Raw genomic sequence first — 17,426 nt, forward strand, 5'->3', positions numbered from 1 at the left:
TTTGAGGTGTCACTGGTTTCTCCCTTTCATGGTCTCTAGCCAGGAAGTAACACCACCTTGAAGAGGCACTCAAAGGGCACTAAAAGAATTTTCTAAAATCTGTATGTCAAAATAGGTTATAGGTAAGCATGTTCTTTAAACACACTGTTCCATGCTTAGAGGAAGAAAAATTCGGATGTCCATTTTAACCCCCGCACTCCAACAGCTAGCACATTAAATCAGACTCCCAGCAACCTCCGGAAGGCTGAAGATAAAACATCAAGGAAGAACCTGAGGTCAAAGTCACAAAGTGCAGACACAGACATTATTATTATTATTATTATTTTTGTATTTTGTATTTATTTTGCAACCATTAGGTTCAGTTGCCCAGAGTCAGGTCACCAAGACAAATTTTCAGCCTCCCAATGAATCCCAACCAAAGTTCATGCTGTTTGGCCACTTTAGGATGGCAAGGGGAGCAGAGGCTCACCTAGGTAATCTGTACGCGATCCAGAGAAAAGACACCCAAGTTAGGATGGATCCATCTCAGGGATTAAGGGCGTACCTCATGGGAAGCACACCACGTGACCATGAGAGGCAAACGCAGGGCACTTGAACCGCCTCACCCATCCCCTCGTATTTCTCTCCAAACCAGTGCATAGTCACAATGACAAATGACAGTGAGAGAGGAGAGCTGAATGATACATCTCAACTCAACAACATTTAATTTTTGTTTGTTAAATAGGTGATTAGGCTTCAGTGTGGCACCCCCCAGAGGTTGGGGGTTGGGGCCATTCCATCCGTTTTCCTGCGCTTTGGTCGTTCTGCTTTCCTGCAGTGGATGCCATGTCCAAAAGAACCATACTCCAAAACCCACTGAAGAAAACTGAAAAGCAAAAAGAGTAACTTTCAAGATCAAGATGCCCCCGTACATTAAGGATTTAGAGATATAACTTCAACACCAGAGCAGTCTGCCTCCACCAGCTCCCGAAACCTAGAGCCTTGAGCCCTGATTTATAGGCTCCACGGAAGACTTCCTGCTGGAGAGGAAATGACATTTTTAAAAGTTTTCCTCTATTTCTTTGGAAACCCAATGAGTTTCTCTGATACACATCCCAAAGCTACCTTCAGCCATCCTCCTTTCTCTCTTCTTTGTGACTGATCTGTGTTTGGCGCTAGAGGAGGAAAGATAAAAGTAAATCTCTTTTTACATAAAAGACATAAAAAGATTTGGAAAGTGAGAGCTGTTTGTGGTTGCTGAAACATATGGTTATACAGGGGACAATGGCAGGATATGAGGCAGGACAAACAGATTAGGGACGGATCATGGCAATCCAGGGAGTTTGGGTTTTCTTTAGACAACAGGAGGCCAAAAAAAAGTTTTTAAGTAGAAGAGTGATGCAGTCAAAGGCACAATCTGATTTATAGATTTTCAAAGACCCCTATGGCTACATATAGGATGGATCAGAAGGAGGAGAAGCAAAGAGACAGAGAAACCCATCAAGCTCTTACCATAGTCTAAATGTGAGATGACCGGGTCATGAATGCTGGGTATGGTACTGATAGGACAGATCTGAGAAATATTTCAGAGGTAGCATAGACAAGTCTTGCTGACAGATAAGATGTGGAAGATAAGAGGGAGGAATCTACACTGATGCTGAGGTTTCTAGCTTGGGTGACCAGGTAGATTTCTTAATTTATCCAACAAATATTGATGGAGGACTCACATGCCAGGCACCAGATACGATGAATAAGGCAAACATGGTTCTAACTCTCAAGAAACTTACAGTCCAGCAAGGGAAACTACAGAGTAAACAAATACATAAAACATTATTTATGTAATTACGATTATAAGGTACCATGAGAGGGTATGATAAAGAATCTAACCTAGTCTGAAATCAGGGGCGGTGTGGATGGTAGTGCCATTCACTGAGACAGGAAAATGAAAGAGGATCTGGTTGTTGGGGGGATGAGTTTAGTTTTGAACATAATGAATTTGATGCAACTGTTGGTACACCTAGTTGAGGACTTGCAAGAGATGGGAACTTGGAAAAAGAGGCTAGAGATACGGTCAAATCCAGGGGAGATTAAGGAATGTGGGAGAGAGGAGTTCCTAATGCATGGCCTTCCTCCTAAGAGAATAAGCCAGGCCTCTCTGGCGACCTCATTAGGGGAAATATCACAACCAGTGTCAGCATTTAAGCATACCATGAAGGTGAGGCTGAGGCAGGGGAGATGTGCCTAAATCCACTGGCTCTAGAAAAGGGAAAAGTTGCCAACAAAATAGCTGTGAAAAGTGGTTGCAGAAGGGTGGATGCTGTAATTTGCTGGAGTGAAAGAACCTAAAGTCCTGATTGGCCTTCTGGTAACCATCGGCTCTGGTTTCTGAAATGCTAAGGAAAGGTAGGGACAAACCAGCCCACAGGGCAGGCACTAAAGATTTATTTTCATAAATATGGAAAGATTTGGCCCACAATGTCACCATCAGCCAGGGCTCCCTCGCCACTTCCAGGCCTAAGACCTGGGTAAGGCCTCCTTGGCCACTTCTGGCTCCCCACCATGGTGGCCCCCTGGGGCATGCCCTACCCCCTTCCTGGCCCCATCCCTGCAACCGAGTCTGGACAGTATCACCATTGCCTGATCTGGGGTGTTCCAATCAGAAGTTCCCAAAGTCATGATTCTCTTTTTAACTCAGCAAGGTCTGCTAGTCTGTGTGATGCAGGAGATATAAAGTTGGGCTGTAAAATCTGGGAAGGTAAGAACCTATCTCCATTGTTCACCAGTAGCCCAGCACCTAGCAGAGAGTAGGTCCTCAATGAATGAACAAGAGTTTCTAAATAGCTTGGCAAATGATCCCAGGAAAGTTTTGAGTGCCACATGGTATGTATATAACCCTTGCTTGTTCAAAATCAAGCTTTCCCCAAATGCCTGCTGAGTGCTGGGGCTATATTGGTAAATAAATCTCTGACCTCAAGGAACTCTCAGTCTATGAAGTTATGGTTAATAAGAAAATGGCCACAATAGAGAAACATACAAAGAACTGTAGCAGAGCCCAGAGAAATAAGTAAGTAATATTACCTGGAGAAGTAAAGCAAAACTTCACCAAGGACAGAGTATCTGAAGTAGGCCCTGAAGAATAAATAGGAAGTTTCCAAGCAGACAAGGGAAGGAAAAGCATATTCCAGAACTTAAAAAAAAATCTTGAAAGATTTTATTTATTTTTTAGTATTTATTTATTTTTTATGCTGTGCCTCATGGCTTGCGGGATCTTAGTTCCCCGACTAGGGATTGAACCTGGGCCATGGCAGTGAAAGTGCAAAGTCCTAACTACTGGACCACTAGGGAATTCCCTTCAAAGATTTTAAAGTAACACTTCCAGTAGTTAGAGGTAGTTTGGTACTTTTACTACTAGATCCCTGTAAGCGCACAGTGGGATAAAACAAGTAAGTATTTATGTGATAGCCCAATTCTATCATTGATGGGGTCAGTGAGAAATGAGATCCTCAGTACAGGAGAAAGGAGATATGAATATAAGGTACAAGCAGTTTAGTACTGTACTAAACAGGAATTGGAAGTATCAGTATGAACTCAAAACATATGTTCTATCAAGCAAACAACAATCATATTTCCTAGCTCTGAACATTGAAAAGGCCTGAAAACATTGACTAAGCCAGTTGCAGTGAGCACCACTAGCATCCAAATTGTGAGCTGGAAATACTATTTCCCTGAATGGAACCAGGACTCCTTAGAGAAATGGTTCAGTCTGGGTCTGGGACAGGAAAAGTTCAAAATGAGCCTAGAACATTTGGTCATAACAGATAACAAGGCAGTTAACAGAGACTCCTAGGGTCGTGCCGACAGGACTTGGGGGTCAACCTGAAGAGGTCCCCGGTGGCCAAATACAGAACAATGTGAGCATCAATAAGCATAGTATTTGCAATGGACTGAAACTAATTGGTCATTGCTGCGGTTCCTAGTGAGCCAACTACTATTTTGAAAGCAGGTAAATAAAGAGAAAAAAATCACTTATCTTGCTTTTCTAATATAAACTGTATCCCCGGAACCACACAGATGAAGGGAAATTTTTATTAAAGAAGTATTCTAGTAAATAAATAAAGAAGGAAAGATAGAACTGAGATATCACCATTTTGAAACCCCTACTGAATTAATGGGTCTAGGCATTGCTTATTAATGGCTACTAATATCAAAAAGACAGAGAGATAATTAGACATTATGAGTTTATGGATGGAAGGGTTTTACGGCACATATCAAGTAATCTTGCCCCCCCAAAAAAAATCAATCTGAATCTGATCAAACCTTTAGATACAACCACCAATTAACAGAAAACAGAGGACAGAGTTATATGTTAAATGATACCATAGAGAAACAATCAGCAAAATCCAGACAGTGAAAAACTATAGGATAAATGATTTTTCAACAAATAAGTGGCAAAAAGAGAAAGATGGAGTAGGACTCTATAATTTAAAAGGCATTTAAGAGGTACAACACCCAATTGCAATATGAAACTCAAACACTGAAATGTATTTGATATTAGAGTTATTTCTTTTTAAAAAATATTTATTTTTTATTTTGGCTGCACTGGGTCTTAGTTGTGGCACATGGGATCTTTTAGCTGCAGCATGTGGACTCTTAGTTGCGGCATGTGGACCCTTAGTTGTGGCATGCAAACTCTTAGCTGCGCCATGCAAACTCTTAGTTGCAGCATGTGAACTCTTAGTTGCAGCATGTATGCGGGATCTAGTTCCCCGACCAGGGATCGAATCTGGGCCTCCTGAATTGGGAGCATGGAGTCTTACCCACTGGACCACCAGGGAAGCCCCAAGAGTTATTATTTCTTTTTTTTTTTTTTTTTTTTTTGCGGTACGCGGGCCTCTCACCGCTGCGGTCTCTCCCGTTGCGGAGCACAGGCTCCGGACGCGCAGGCCCAGCGGCCATGGCCCACGGGCCCAGCCGCTCCGCGGCATATGGGATCCCCCCAGACCGGGGCACGAACCCGTATCCCCTGCATCGGCAGGCGGACTCCCAACCACTGCGCCACCAGGGAGGCCCGAGTTATTATTTCTTAAGATGTGATTATGGTACTATGGTTAGGTTTTGAAGAGTATCTTTTTTTTTAAAAGGTTGTTTTAGCCTCTTATTTTAAATATTTATTTATTTTTGGCTATTCCTCATGGCTTATGGGATCTTTTTTTGTTTGTTTGTTTTTGCAGTATGCAGGCCTTTCACTGTTGTGGCCTCTCCCATTACGGAGCACAGGCTCCGGACACACAGGCTCAGCGGCCATGGCTCACGGGCCTAGCCGCTCCGCGGCATGTGGGATCCTCCCGGACCGGGGCACGAACCCGTGTCCCCTGCATTGGCAGGCGGACTCTCAACCACTGCGCCACCAGGGAAGCCCCCCGCTTGTGGGATCTTATTTCCCGACTGGGGATTGAACCCGGACCCACGGCAGTGAAAGTGCAGAGTCCTAACCACTGGACTACCAGGGAAGTCCCTGAAAAGAATATCTTTTATAGATACAGAATTTAAGTGTTTATGGATGAAATAATAGGATGTTCTATATTTGTTTCCAAATAATACAGGGGAAAGAGGTGGGGAATATATGGGTATATGGATGAGACAAGACTGGCCATGAGTTGACAACTGTTGAAAGTGAAAGAGGGGAGGGGTACATAGGGATTCATTATACTATTCACTCTACTTTTGTCTATGTTTAAAAGTTTCCACTAAATAAGTCAAATAAAAGAATAAAGTTATTGTGTTGACCCACTTACCATCCCAGGTTCTCCCAATTTTCCTCAAAGAAAGGGAACAAAGAAAACTGAAAAAGAAATAGCCCAGGAACTGAAAATGGATTCTCTGGGAAGGGACATTTCCCGACATGGTGTGGAACAGAATAAGGGGCTGTAGAAAACAGTGTTAGCTATGGTGTGAGATCATGCGGTTTGGACACTGTGTTAAAGGGGATTACAGCATTCATTGAGTTAAAGCTGATTTCAGAATAAAAGAACTGATGCGTATAAACCTAGTAAGAACATTTGAAGCTTTGGCTTATAAAATGAACTCTTGACGTGAGCGAAAGGATAATTGCATATAAACCCTGTGTATCGAATCAGGAGGGTTTTAATTACAAAGGAGTCTCCTGAAGCCCTCTGCTCATCCCTTATTAAAGCCCTTATCACACTGCAGTATATTTACCTGCTGGCCATCCTCCTCTGGACAGAGCCACTTGTCATTGCCCCTGGGAAGGGAGCCCCAATCTGAATACAGTCCTTCAGATACTCCATCCCTCAAGCCAAAGTAAGACTCCCTAGGTTCACCAGGGTCCTGGCTCAGAGAAGAAATGGCATTGGCCCTCAGGTGATAAGTTAATATAAAACAGAAAGAACGAAGGAAGGAAGGAAGGAAAGAAGCCAGATGTTCTTTATAATGTCTCAATGACTTATGTAGAGGTAGCTTCCCTGATTACAAGTAATTGGAGGCTCCCTCGTGATCCTGAGGTTCTAGGGAAAGAAGGGGTTAATGCTTTCCCAGTAATCCCTTCCAGGCTAAGCTTTCCACTGCACAGATTTACATGAGGAAAGTTATCTGTGAGATTAGAAGTCATTCTTTTCCAGTGAAAGCTGGGACTCCACAGCTTACAGTGGGAGGCACAGCCAGCTCATAAATCTGCAGCGCTCAGGGCTCTGGACAGCCCTCTCATTGGCAAAGCGATGGATGCTTCTGCCAGGGAGGCTCCGAAGAAACTGTTCGTCCCTATCTCATTTAGAGATTTGATACCCAAATGGAGACACTGACACCCAAGTTTATAGATCTGAGCAAATCCCATAGGTACCAAATCTGTGTAAATCGGGATGGGAGGTCTACAAGGGCCCTAAGGGCCAGGATCTTCCAAGATGCCAGCTTCTGACTCTCTGAAGGTGTACAGCACCTGGGACACTTGGTCTGGAGACTTCATAACCAAAATGTATGGAAGGAACTGTATGTATGAAGTCTCAGCCCAGGAGCAGGCTGAGAGAGCCCCTCTCCAGGTTGATGTCGGGTATTCTGAGGCAAGGCAGAGAGCGAGGCAGCTGTGGCCACTGTGTCCCCCACCTCTGTCCCTCTGCAGCTGAGCTCAGGTTTTCTTGGTCTAGGTGATGTGAGCCCACAGTGCATCACTGTGTCTCAATGAACAGCCTACGTCTTCACTTTCCCAAAAGCCACAGGAAGTTGACTACTCTTTTCAGAAAAACGGGTAACTAATTGCTTTCTGCTCACGCAAGACCCCCTCTGTGAAGCCTTCCCCCAGGCCAAATGAGTCAGTGTTTCTGTGCTCCCACAGTGCCCATCAACTCACAACTTGGCCATGGCACTTCTCACACAGCCTGGCCCACCGCCTGGTCCTTATCTGGTGAGCTGTTTTACCCATGGACCAAGGCGCCTTGAGGCAGACTCTATCTGATTTTGCAGGTCCCCAGTGCCCAGCTCACAGAGGCCACAAAGTGGCCTCAAATAAACACTGAGTGAGGAAGTAAATTATGATCCAGGACTCAGTGAGCCAAGGCACTTCTGGTAAAAGCCCATATCCTGACTCTTGCCTGAATCTTACAAAGTCACCTCCACCCACTCAATTAACGAGGCACTCGCCCTGTCTATGCTAGGCGGGTAGGGTATTAGGCCAAGACCGGGAAGTCCAAGTGAAATAAGAGTCCCTTCTCCATGGACCTCAGATGAAGATCCATCCTGCTCTGGGGCCTTCTCTGCTAACAGTCAATGGAGTCCATTTGCAGGATGAGCTGGACAAGTGTGCAGACAATTCAACAGTAACGCAGTCTCTCGGCCTTAGCGCCATCTTCAGAGAAACCTCCGCGCCATAAGAGCGAAGTGGAGGAAGAAGCGAATGCGCAGGCTGAAGCGCAAGAGAAGAAAGATGAGGCAGAGGTCCAAGTAAATTTGTACGCCCATGGAAGCCACAGGAGCAGAAACAAGGGAAGCCAGAGGCCAGGGACGCTGGTACAAATTGTTGGACTGCTTGCCTACTGTCTAGTACTTGTCTCAGTGGATCTGAACATCGATGGCCATTCTGATCGCCTCAACCGCCTTTGAGAGACCCACCTTGCTCGTATCGAAACGGTCCCTTTTGGTCCTTTGCCCTGGACCTTTGACATACTGGACTAGTTCTATTCTCAGTTGTGGCTGAATGTAACATGTTACAATAAATCATCTCTTTTGCTGTCTTAGCTGAAGGAAAAAAAAAGAACAGTAACGCAAACAACCTACCACGTGCTCATTCTAAGGCAGTGGGCTCCAAAAACAACCCATTGAGGTAATGGAAGCAAAATATTAGAACTTCTATCAATATTTATTTTTCATCAAAAAATAAGGAATTAAGCTTTAATAGTTACTATATGGATTGACAACAGTCTTTGTAAATGCTTCAAATATAAACGTGTCACTAAAGGTGTGTGCTTGTGGCAGAGAGACTCTAAAATGGCCTCCATATGATGTATATGTATAGCAAATCATCACAATGTGCACTTTAAATATCTTACAATTTTGTCAGTTCATCCTCAATAAAGCTGAAAAATTAAGTTAAATTAAATTAAAAAATAAAAATGGCCTCTAATGATCCTTTCCTCCAGGTATTTATTATGCTCTGATGTGTCCTGTCCTCTGGAGTGTGGGCAAGACTTGTGACTTGCCTCTAATCCAAAGAATATGGCAAAGGTGATGGATGTCATTTCTGTGATTACATTACATAGACGGTAACTTGCATCTTCCTAACAGTCTCTGTTGATTATCTCTATTTGTGGCTTTGATGAAGTAAAAGTCCTCATATGGAGGGGCCTATGTGGCAAGGAACTGAGGGCAGCCTCCAGCTGACCATTAGCAAGGAGGCCATTGGTCTGGCAGGCCACAAGGAACTGAATCCTGCCAAGAACTATGTGAGCTCGGAAGAAGATCCTTCCCCAGCCCAGTTTTCAGCCGAGACCCCGGCGCAGGCAACACTTTGAGTGCAGCCTTGTGAGAGTACTAAGCAAGGAGAAGGAGGAGAGAACTAAGCAAAGCTATGCCCGGATTCCTGACTCACAGAGACAGTGAGATAATGAATGTGTGTTTTTTGAGCTGCTAGGTTTGTGGCAATATTGTTAGGCAGAAATAGATAATACAGTCCTCAAATTCTTAACTGACAGGTTGTGCAATCAAAGTAGTGTGGAGACATCTAGATTAGCAAAGTAGGCGTTCCCCACCCCCAAAAGAGCCAAAGGTCAGCAGGGGAACCTGCAAGTTTTTGTGGTAAAAAGAACATCAGGGGCTTCCCTGGTGGCGCAGTGGTTGAGAGTCCACCTGCTGATGCAGGGGACACGGGTTCGTGCCCTGGTCCGGGAAGATCCCACGTGCCGCGGAGCGGCTGGGCCCGTGAGCCATGGCCGCTGAGCCTGCACGTCCGGAGCCTGTGCTCCGCAATGGGAGAGGCCACAACAGTGAGAGGCCCGCATACCGCAAAAAAAAAAAAGAACGTCAGCCTAAAAAGTGGGAAAGTGGAAAAAACCTCAGGAATTGGTTCCCTAAGACCTGGGTTTGATTCCCAGCTCTGCCTCTAAGAGAGGGGTGATCTTAGTCAATTCAGACTTACTAAAGCCCAGCTTCCCTCATCCATATAATGGGGACAACAAGGCTGGTAAGAGCGGCCAATGAGAGTGACCTGGACAGTGTTTTGTAACATAGAATGTGATATACACGTTAGTTTGCCACCAAACCTGGCCTTGGGCAGGGCACTGTCCTCTCTTGGCCTCAGCTTCCTTATTTTAAAAAGAGGAGGGAAACACATCCCATCTCCAAGGGCTCTGACCTTCTTTGATTCTAGTATCACCTATAATGTGAAGAGAGGAAGCGGGGAAATCAGGCTCTGACATTTAGAGTGGTTTCCTAGTCACGCCATTGGCCAGGCTGACTGTTGCGCCAACAAGGCAACCGGAGAGGCCTCTGTTTGACCAATCACATCTTGTCACCTTGCAGGGTCGGCAACCTAAATTCCTCAACTAAGAGGGAAAATCTCCATTTGTTTTACAAAAAGGAAATAAAGGGTGACAGTAAAGTCAGTAAGAACCACCACATTTCAGCACAGATTGCTAACCCCTTTCAGAGGAGCAGCAGCTTGATTCTATTACTGAGCACCAACTATGTGCCAGGAGCTTTTATAAACATGATCTCTACTTTTACTACAATCTTATAATATAATACACACACATACCTCACTTCATTGTTCTTCACTTTATTGCACTTTGCAGATATTGTTGTTTTTTACAAATTGAAGGTTTGTGGCAACTCCACATTGAGCGAGTTTATTGGCACCAGTTTCCCAAAAGCATTCATCTCTGTGTCACATTTTGGTAATTCTTGAAATATTTCCAACTTTTTCCTTATTCTCCTATTTGTTATGGTGATCTCTGATCAGTGATCTCTGATGTTACTACTCCTAGGACTCACTGAAGGCTCAGATGATGGTTAGCAATTTTTTAAGCAATGAAGTATTGATACTTTAATTAAGGTATGTGCATTGCTTTTCTAGACATAATGCTGTTGCATACTTAATAGGCTACAGCATAGTGTAAATATAACTTGTATATGCACTAGGAAACCAGAAAATTCATGTGACTTGCTTTACTGCAATACTCACTTTACTGTGGTGGTCTGAAACCGAACCCACAATATCTCCGAGGTATGCCTGTAGACTGTATCATCTTCATTTCATAGTAAGTTAGCTGAGGCTCAGAGAGAGTCAGCCCCTTGCCCCAGGCACGCTGCTAGTACATGGTAGGGCAGGGATTTTCATTCTGTTTGACTCTAAAGGCCCTGGTCATTGCACCACACCCTGTTGCTCTGGGAGATAGCAGCTTGGGCAGAAAGGTCAGCCCATGATTACAATATAGAGTAAAGGTTCTTGGCCCACAGTGAGATCATGTGCAGAGTGTGGCTTCATTCATTCATTCCACAAACATTTACTGAGCACCCACTGTATACCACGTCATGTGGTGGGCAATGGAGAAACAGAGAAATACCCATTCCTTGTTCTTATGGGGAGACACCCTAGTACATGGAGGACAAATGGATGAATAAATGCGTGAACAAATGGCTAAGCAGATGGACACACTGACAGTGAGTGACTGGTGTTTCGAGCACCACTAATAAAGTGATGCATAATATAGGGTGTAATGGGTTCACAGGTCAGTGATGACTGCTGGAAGGGAAGGAACATTTCAGACAACTGGATCAGCAAGTGCAAAGGCAGGATGTGTTCTGGAGACGGCAAGCAGCTCAGCATGGCTGCAGGCTCAGAACACAGAGGAGGTGGAACAGGGAGGCGAGAGACCAGCCATGGAGGAACAGGGTCTTTTTCCTGTACTCTGACCCTCTGAGCTAACCACCAACAGTGGAATCATCAAAGAGGCCCAAGAACAAACTGGGCACGAGAACTGGTAAGCTTCGGAGAACTGCATGAGTAATTCAAGAGCGGTCACACTCAGGGTCTGAGGCCAGCCTGAGAAGTCACAGAGAAACTGGACAGGAAACCACTAGACTGTAATCAAATGGAACAAACCCAGGCTGTGCTGCTGGGAAGGGGACAGGGAGTAGGGGAGGGGGGATGCTGGAGCCAAAAGGCAGGAACTCCTCTTACAGAAGAATCTGAGAGCTCGTGTTTCCCAAATGTATAAAGCCAGATGAGTCTACTTCCCAGCGGAAGCCTCAGCAAGAGGGACACACACAGGGACATGCGTGTGCACGCACACCACGCTGAATCATGCAGACAGATAGAAGGGCCTGGCCCTCTCAGCGCTTGATGCTAACAGCAACAGGACTGATGCCCCTGCCCATTTTTACTGTACCTCATAGCGAGAAGATGAAAAGATAATCTCTCACTTTCCCCTTTAGCTGGACTTGGCTGCTGCAACTGTTTGGTTTGGAGCAGCTGTGCTTGTTGGGAGATGGTCCATCTCTGGTGCATCAAAAAAGTAGGCCTACAGGAAAAGGAGACCCATGAGGGTGGTTAATAAATAACGGTCCAGGTGCGTGTCCTAGACTCCATGCCGACAGTACCTCTGGGCTCTCGTGGCCCCTACACTTCCCCCACTGCACTGGTCATCACTGAACTGTCTCTGTTTCTGTCTCTTACTCGACTGATACTGCCTTTTTAAATTTTGCTACCATTTATTAAGCACTTGCTACCTATGACTTAATCTTCATAACAACTCGGTGAGGTTGTTATCACTACCCTCATCTGACAGGTGAAGAAACTGAGGCTCAGAGAGGCTGCCATTCGATTAGGTGCACGTGGCAGCAAGTGGTGCAGCCAGGACTCAAGGCTTGGTCTTTCCGACCGCAAAGCTCAAGCTGTTAATCACCACAGTCTCTCCTCCAAAGACCGTGTCCTTCTTGTCTCTGCATCACCAGCCCCTCACACAGGGCCGGGCACACTGTGTAAACAATCAGTACTTAATGAACTGAACCAAGGTAGACTGCTGCCAAACCAGTCGGCTCCCCGTAAAGACCTTTCAAAGAAAGTGCTAGGCAGGCTTTACCTCTTAATTCTTCAACTTGGAAATGAAAGGTTTGATAAGTGCTTCCACTCACCATCTACAATTTAACTATCAAAATTCAGAAGGAGGTAGAAAACGGAAAAACATCAGGGAGGATCTTCCCACCTGTTTCGGGGTCTGAGAAGCCTAACGTGAGCCCAGGAGAATACCAATCTCACTAGCCTTGAACTTGGGTTGTTTGAAGGACAGGTGAACCTGTTAGTAAATCAGGGACCACTGCCTGTGCATGACTGGCCCCTGGAGCCGGGGCCTCAGGAAGGTAAAAAAGATAAAAAGCCACCAAGTCAAGAGCCATCTCACCAGCTCTGCTCTCTATCAGCCAGAAGGGGACGCCAACACAACACGCTGGAGTTTCCCCCAGTATAATTCCTATTTCGAGTTAAGTCTTCAACAAACCATTTCAAAAAGTTCCTAGCTGCAGACTCCCTCTGGTTTGTCACATCCCCTGGGCAATTCTAGTAGTTTTAAAAGCCTTCCTCCCCAAGGCCCCTTCCAGGGGCTGTTTTCCAAGGAAGGAGAAGAATGGTCCCTAACCCGAGCAGGGGCAGGGGCCATGCTACTAGCGTTGGGCCCCTCCAGTTATCTTGCAGCTGCACTGAGCCAAGAAGCCCCCAGGATGCAAGAACAACGACTATCTTCCAGGTTCCTGGAGGAAACCCTCACCAGATGGAATAAGCCAGGAAGCCCAGCTTCTAAACCTGGCTCTGCTAGGAACTCGCACTGTGACTTTGGACAAGTCTTATCTGTTAAATGAAAGGATTGGAAAAAATGATCCACGAAAATAAAAATAATTAATTCCACAAACACTAGGACACAGACCCTCTACTCGGAGCAGTACCACCTCAAACATAGGTTTGTGCATCTCCAAACATACCAGCCAAGGATGCAACCTCTAGTGCCTCCTTAGCTTCCCTGCCAGGTGTGTTCCAGGACCAACTTAGAGATCGTATACAAGCACCGAGGGACCCACAGCAGGTGCTGGGCTGTCATATGCTTCACTGCACTAAGGCAAAAACACCAATTCGTGTTCCCCAGGGGACAGTGAGAAGGCCAAGCTGTCTGGTTCAGCCAGTGCCCCTCAGCTCAAGTAACTCCCCTGTCGTTTCCTCTCCCTGCCTTTGCAGTGATAATAATTGTACATATCATTCATCCTTGTGGTAACATCTTTACTTCTTTTCCTAAGTGAGGAGGTGGGGGTCCAGAGGGGTGAACTAATAAGCAAAAAAGCAGGGAGTGATGGAGCTGAGACTAAAACCCATCTCCTAATGTCTGTTTCTGCCCTCTTGCATTGTGCATCTCCTCTGTAAGAGAAAGGAGGAGGCCATCTCCAGTGTGGACAACAAAACCCCAGACCCAGTGGGCCCCTGGCTAAACAAATGGTTCCCTTCCTCGAGGAAAGAAAACTGTGCCTCCCATCCAAGAAGCGGTCCTACACCTGCGATTAACTACCTGCTCCACCATCCAAGCTGCCCCGCTCCCCTGAGTCCCTTAAAACTGAACAGGGCAATGTCTTTTCTCCTGCCTCCTTCTCTCCTCCAACTTCTCAACCGTGTGTGCATGTGTAAGAAGTTCAGGAGAGAGATGGGAAGATGCCAGGGAGGGGCACCAATGAAAGGGCACTGTCCCTAGAGTTGTGGCCTGGGACCGCTCTTACTGGGGCACTCGGAGGAACAGGCAGCAGAGTGGCCCTGGCAGTTTCTGATGACACAGGGCTCGTTTAATAACTTCTTTACATCCGAAGGAACTATCACAGCATATGAAGGGCTTTCACAGCCATTTCACTGAGTCTCACAAAAGCCCACGAACTATGAATCTCCCTGACAGATGAGGAAACCCAGGTTCTGAGTTCTGAGAGCCTAGGCTTTCAACGCTAAGCAGCTCCCAGCCCCGTGCTCTTTCTACTTCATTCTGATGCTCTTTTAGAAAGTTCCTGAGTAGCAAGATGGGCAGGTAAACCCTAACTTCAGTGTCATTTACCCCAAAAGGGAGGAGTAGGCATAGGAGGTAAAAGATCCTGGCCACAGGTACCAAATTAAACGTGTTAATAACAACAACACCTCCCTGCTCCATAGCCCCATCTGCCTTGTTCCTCTCTACTCTTTACAGAACCGAACACAGCAATGCCTTTCTCCTGCCTCCTTCCCCTCACCAACTTCTTAACAAGGTACATAATACACACACACACACACACACACACTCAAAATTCAAAAGAGAGATGGGAAGACGCCAGTGAGAGGCATTATAGCACGAGAGTTAGTCACAGTGCAAAGCACATTCTTCCTCAGCAGACGGGAGGGTCACAGAAAGGTCACAGCAGCATTTCTAGGCATCAGCCCAGAGGTTCCAAGTGCCAGACATTAATAGTGTCACTCTGTTATCTCAAGGGGTTAAAGCTTAGGCATATGTAAAATGCATGTCAACCAAGAACTTGGCACTTTTTATGAGACTTGTTCAATGATAAAGTATTGGGATCTTATTAAAGCACTTAATGAGACCATGGTTGTCTACAGAAAATATTCAAGATCAAACGGTGCCAAAGAAATCTTTACTCCTGTAACTGCAAAGCCTGACCAAGGGTCTGGCCATGTGCTATGTGAATATCTTCCTGTGGGCAGCCATGACCTTAACATTCTTGGATTTGGATTTTTTAAAAAACCTATACCAGGCCTTGTTAAGGCCATGGGCAGCAATTTTTACACACAATGTGTACAGAAATTACAAAGAACATGTCTCCTTAGGATCAGAGGAAAGGGATCTAATCTATGGGCATTTATGGGACAAATTCCATGTTAAGTGCTTTATATGTATTATTTTATTTTATCTCAGAACAACCCTCTGTGGCGAGAACTATTATACCAATGTTACAGATTAAGAAATTCAGATTCAGAGAAGTTAGGTTCCCTGCCCAAGCTCATACAGCCAGTGAGTGACACAGCTGGTCTTCAATCTGGGCCTGTCTGACTCAAAAGCACATGGTTTCTCTAAAAAGATACCTAAACACATTAATTCAAACATTGTTTTAAATGTTGTTCATCTTAAAGATAACTTTTTCCTATTTTGACTTCATTCTCGAGCTTTCTACCTATGAAAAGCTGAATTTCAAAACTCTTTCTGAGTCTGTGCAGAAAACCAGTAAAAGCATCCAGAGGTAGAACACCCGCCCCCCGGACCCTCCGCTCCCCAGCTCTATATGTAGACACTCATCCACCCCTACTTCCTCTGGCCAGACACCAAATCTCAACCAAACGTCAGAAGTTAGGTGAAGTTAGAGATTATAATCAAATTCTCATGACTATTATTTCTCATCTAGGACAGTCTATTTAAAACGATATTTATTTCATGGAGCCAATTTTTAAAGAACCGTGGTGCCTAACAGTTTGAGGTCTTAGCATTTGCATCTAAAGCGCACCGGAAGAGCATCGGAATGAGACCATACCAGGGAGCCCACAGAAAGCAGCATGTGAAGCAACACAATCGTCACAATTGTGGCCAATGCGATGCGTCGGTTGTCCTCACGAACTGCTGGCCAAAATGTCATTGCCAAGACAGAGCCTGAGATGCCCAGGGCAATCATAACTAGGATCCAGCGGACCACTTTCTGGGGGATGATCCACAGTATCTGAAAGAAAAGGAGGGTGGGGAGGGCTTGGGGGAGGCATTCAGCGAGGCATTTGCTCGTTCCAGGCACACGTGTTCATAAAGGCCCAGGAGCCTGTCAGCAGCTGGGCCTTCACTGCCACTCGGGTTTCCCAGAACAGCCCAGAGAAACGCCACCAGCGTGCAGACTGAGGGGAACGCTTTCCTAACAAAGGGCTCAAGATCCAGGGAAAGCACTTGGCTCTCCGGCCTCCATTCCCACTAAACTTCTAAATTCAAGGGGTATTTTTCAGATGCACATCAGTGTTAGGCTAGAAATGATGATGCTGGTTGAATTTCCCACTAAGAATAGGGCCTCACTCAGAATCAGTGTGGTACTTACCGCCGTGGGGATAAAAATGAAGAGTGAGTATCCATAGACGCACACAATCTCCAAAAATGAATAGGAAACGATGTTCATAACTTTACTGTTTCTCCACACAAGGAAACCCCAGAGTGCAAGAGGAACCAGCCAGGCATAGGCATAGATGATTGTGGCTGCGATGGACACTGAGGGCGAGAGGACACAAGTTTTAATTCCACCAAGCCTTTAATGCACTGCCACGGCACTTCCGGTACCTGCTGGACTTACTTCCTGCAGGAGTGTCCATCTGCCTCACTGGATCAGGGGATCGTGTCTTACTGGTCTCAACCCCTGAGCCTGGCACAGTACCCAACAAGCAGTAGGTGCTCTATAAATGTGCTGAATCCATGCCCCTTTAGCATTTGTGTTTGTGGTGATGACCAGTAGTCTTTCCTATGGTTTCTATAATTCACTTAATAACTAACAACTAATAGTATTAAACAACTGAATCATGCAACTGAAATACTTCCGAGGGCCACATTGCAAGTGTGTAAATACACAGAACATTTCAATCAAATACAAGTCAACTATCCCCTTGGAAGGACACATCTTCCTTCCTAACATAACAAGAGCTGACACTGATTTCTTTAGCAAATTTATGAAAACGACCTGGGTTCAGACTAACTTGTTCTACGTGCTACTTAGAGTTCCTTCTGTCTCTGAAATAGGGAGTTCCAGCTCACCGATGAATTGCTTGGAATAGTCTCCAGTTCCACTTTCTTCTTTAAATAATTCGGTCTCTGTGGTGGAAATGCTACTTAGCAGCTCCTCAGAGGAGCAATGCTCAGTGTATTACTTACTTAGCAGCACGCCCTAGAGGATTCGTCCTCCCTCTTCTGGAGTGG

General features: G+C 45.4%; 1 protein-coding gene across 1 annotated transcript in view; it reads right to left on the minus strand.

The window, feature by feature from the left end:
• Nucleotides 1-373: 373 nt before the first annotated feature.
• The window catches only part of YIPF1 (Yip1 domain family member 1), a gene marked incomplete at its 5' end in the record, with an annotated part of 35,267 nt that continues 18,214 nt past the window's right edge, over nucleotides 374-17,426 (minus strand). Inside the window, 4 exons of the mRNA XM_079696649.1 lie at nucleotides 374-865; nucleotides 11,871-12,002; nucleotides 16,018-16,200; nucleotides 16,561-16,727. Coding sequence (XP_079552775.1) covers nucleotides 11,913-12,002; nucleotides 16,018-16,200; nucleotides 16,561-16,727 — 440 coding nt within the window. The 3' untranslated portion in view covers nucleotides 374-865; nucleotides 11,871-11,912. The remainder of the gene's footprint in view (nucleotides 866-11,870; nucleotides 12,003-16,017; nucleotides 16,201-16,560; nucleotides 16,728-17,426) is intronic.

This window comes from Hyperoodon ampullatus, assembly GCF_949752795.1.
Source record: "Hyperoodon ampullatus genome assembly, chromosome: 2".
Classification (NCBI taxonomy): domain Eukaryota; kingdom Metazoa; phylum Chordata; class Mammalia; order Artiodactyla; family Ziphiidae; genus Hyperoodon; species Hyperoodon ampullatus.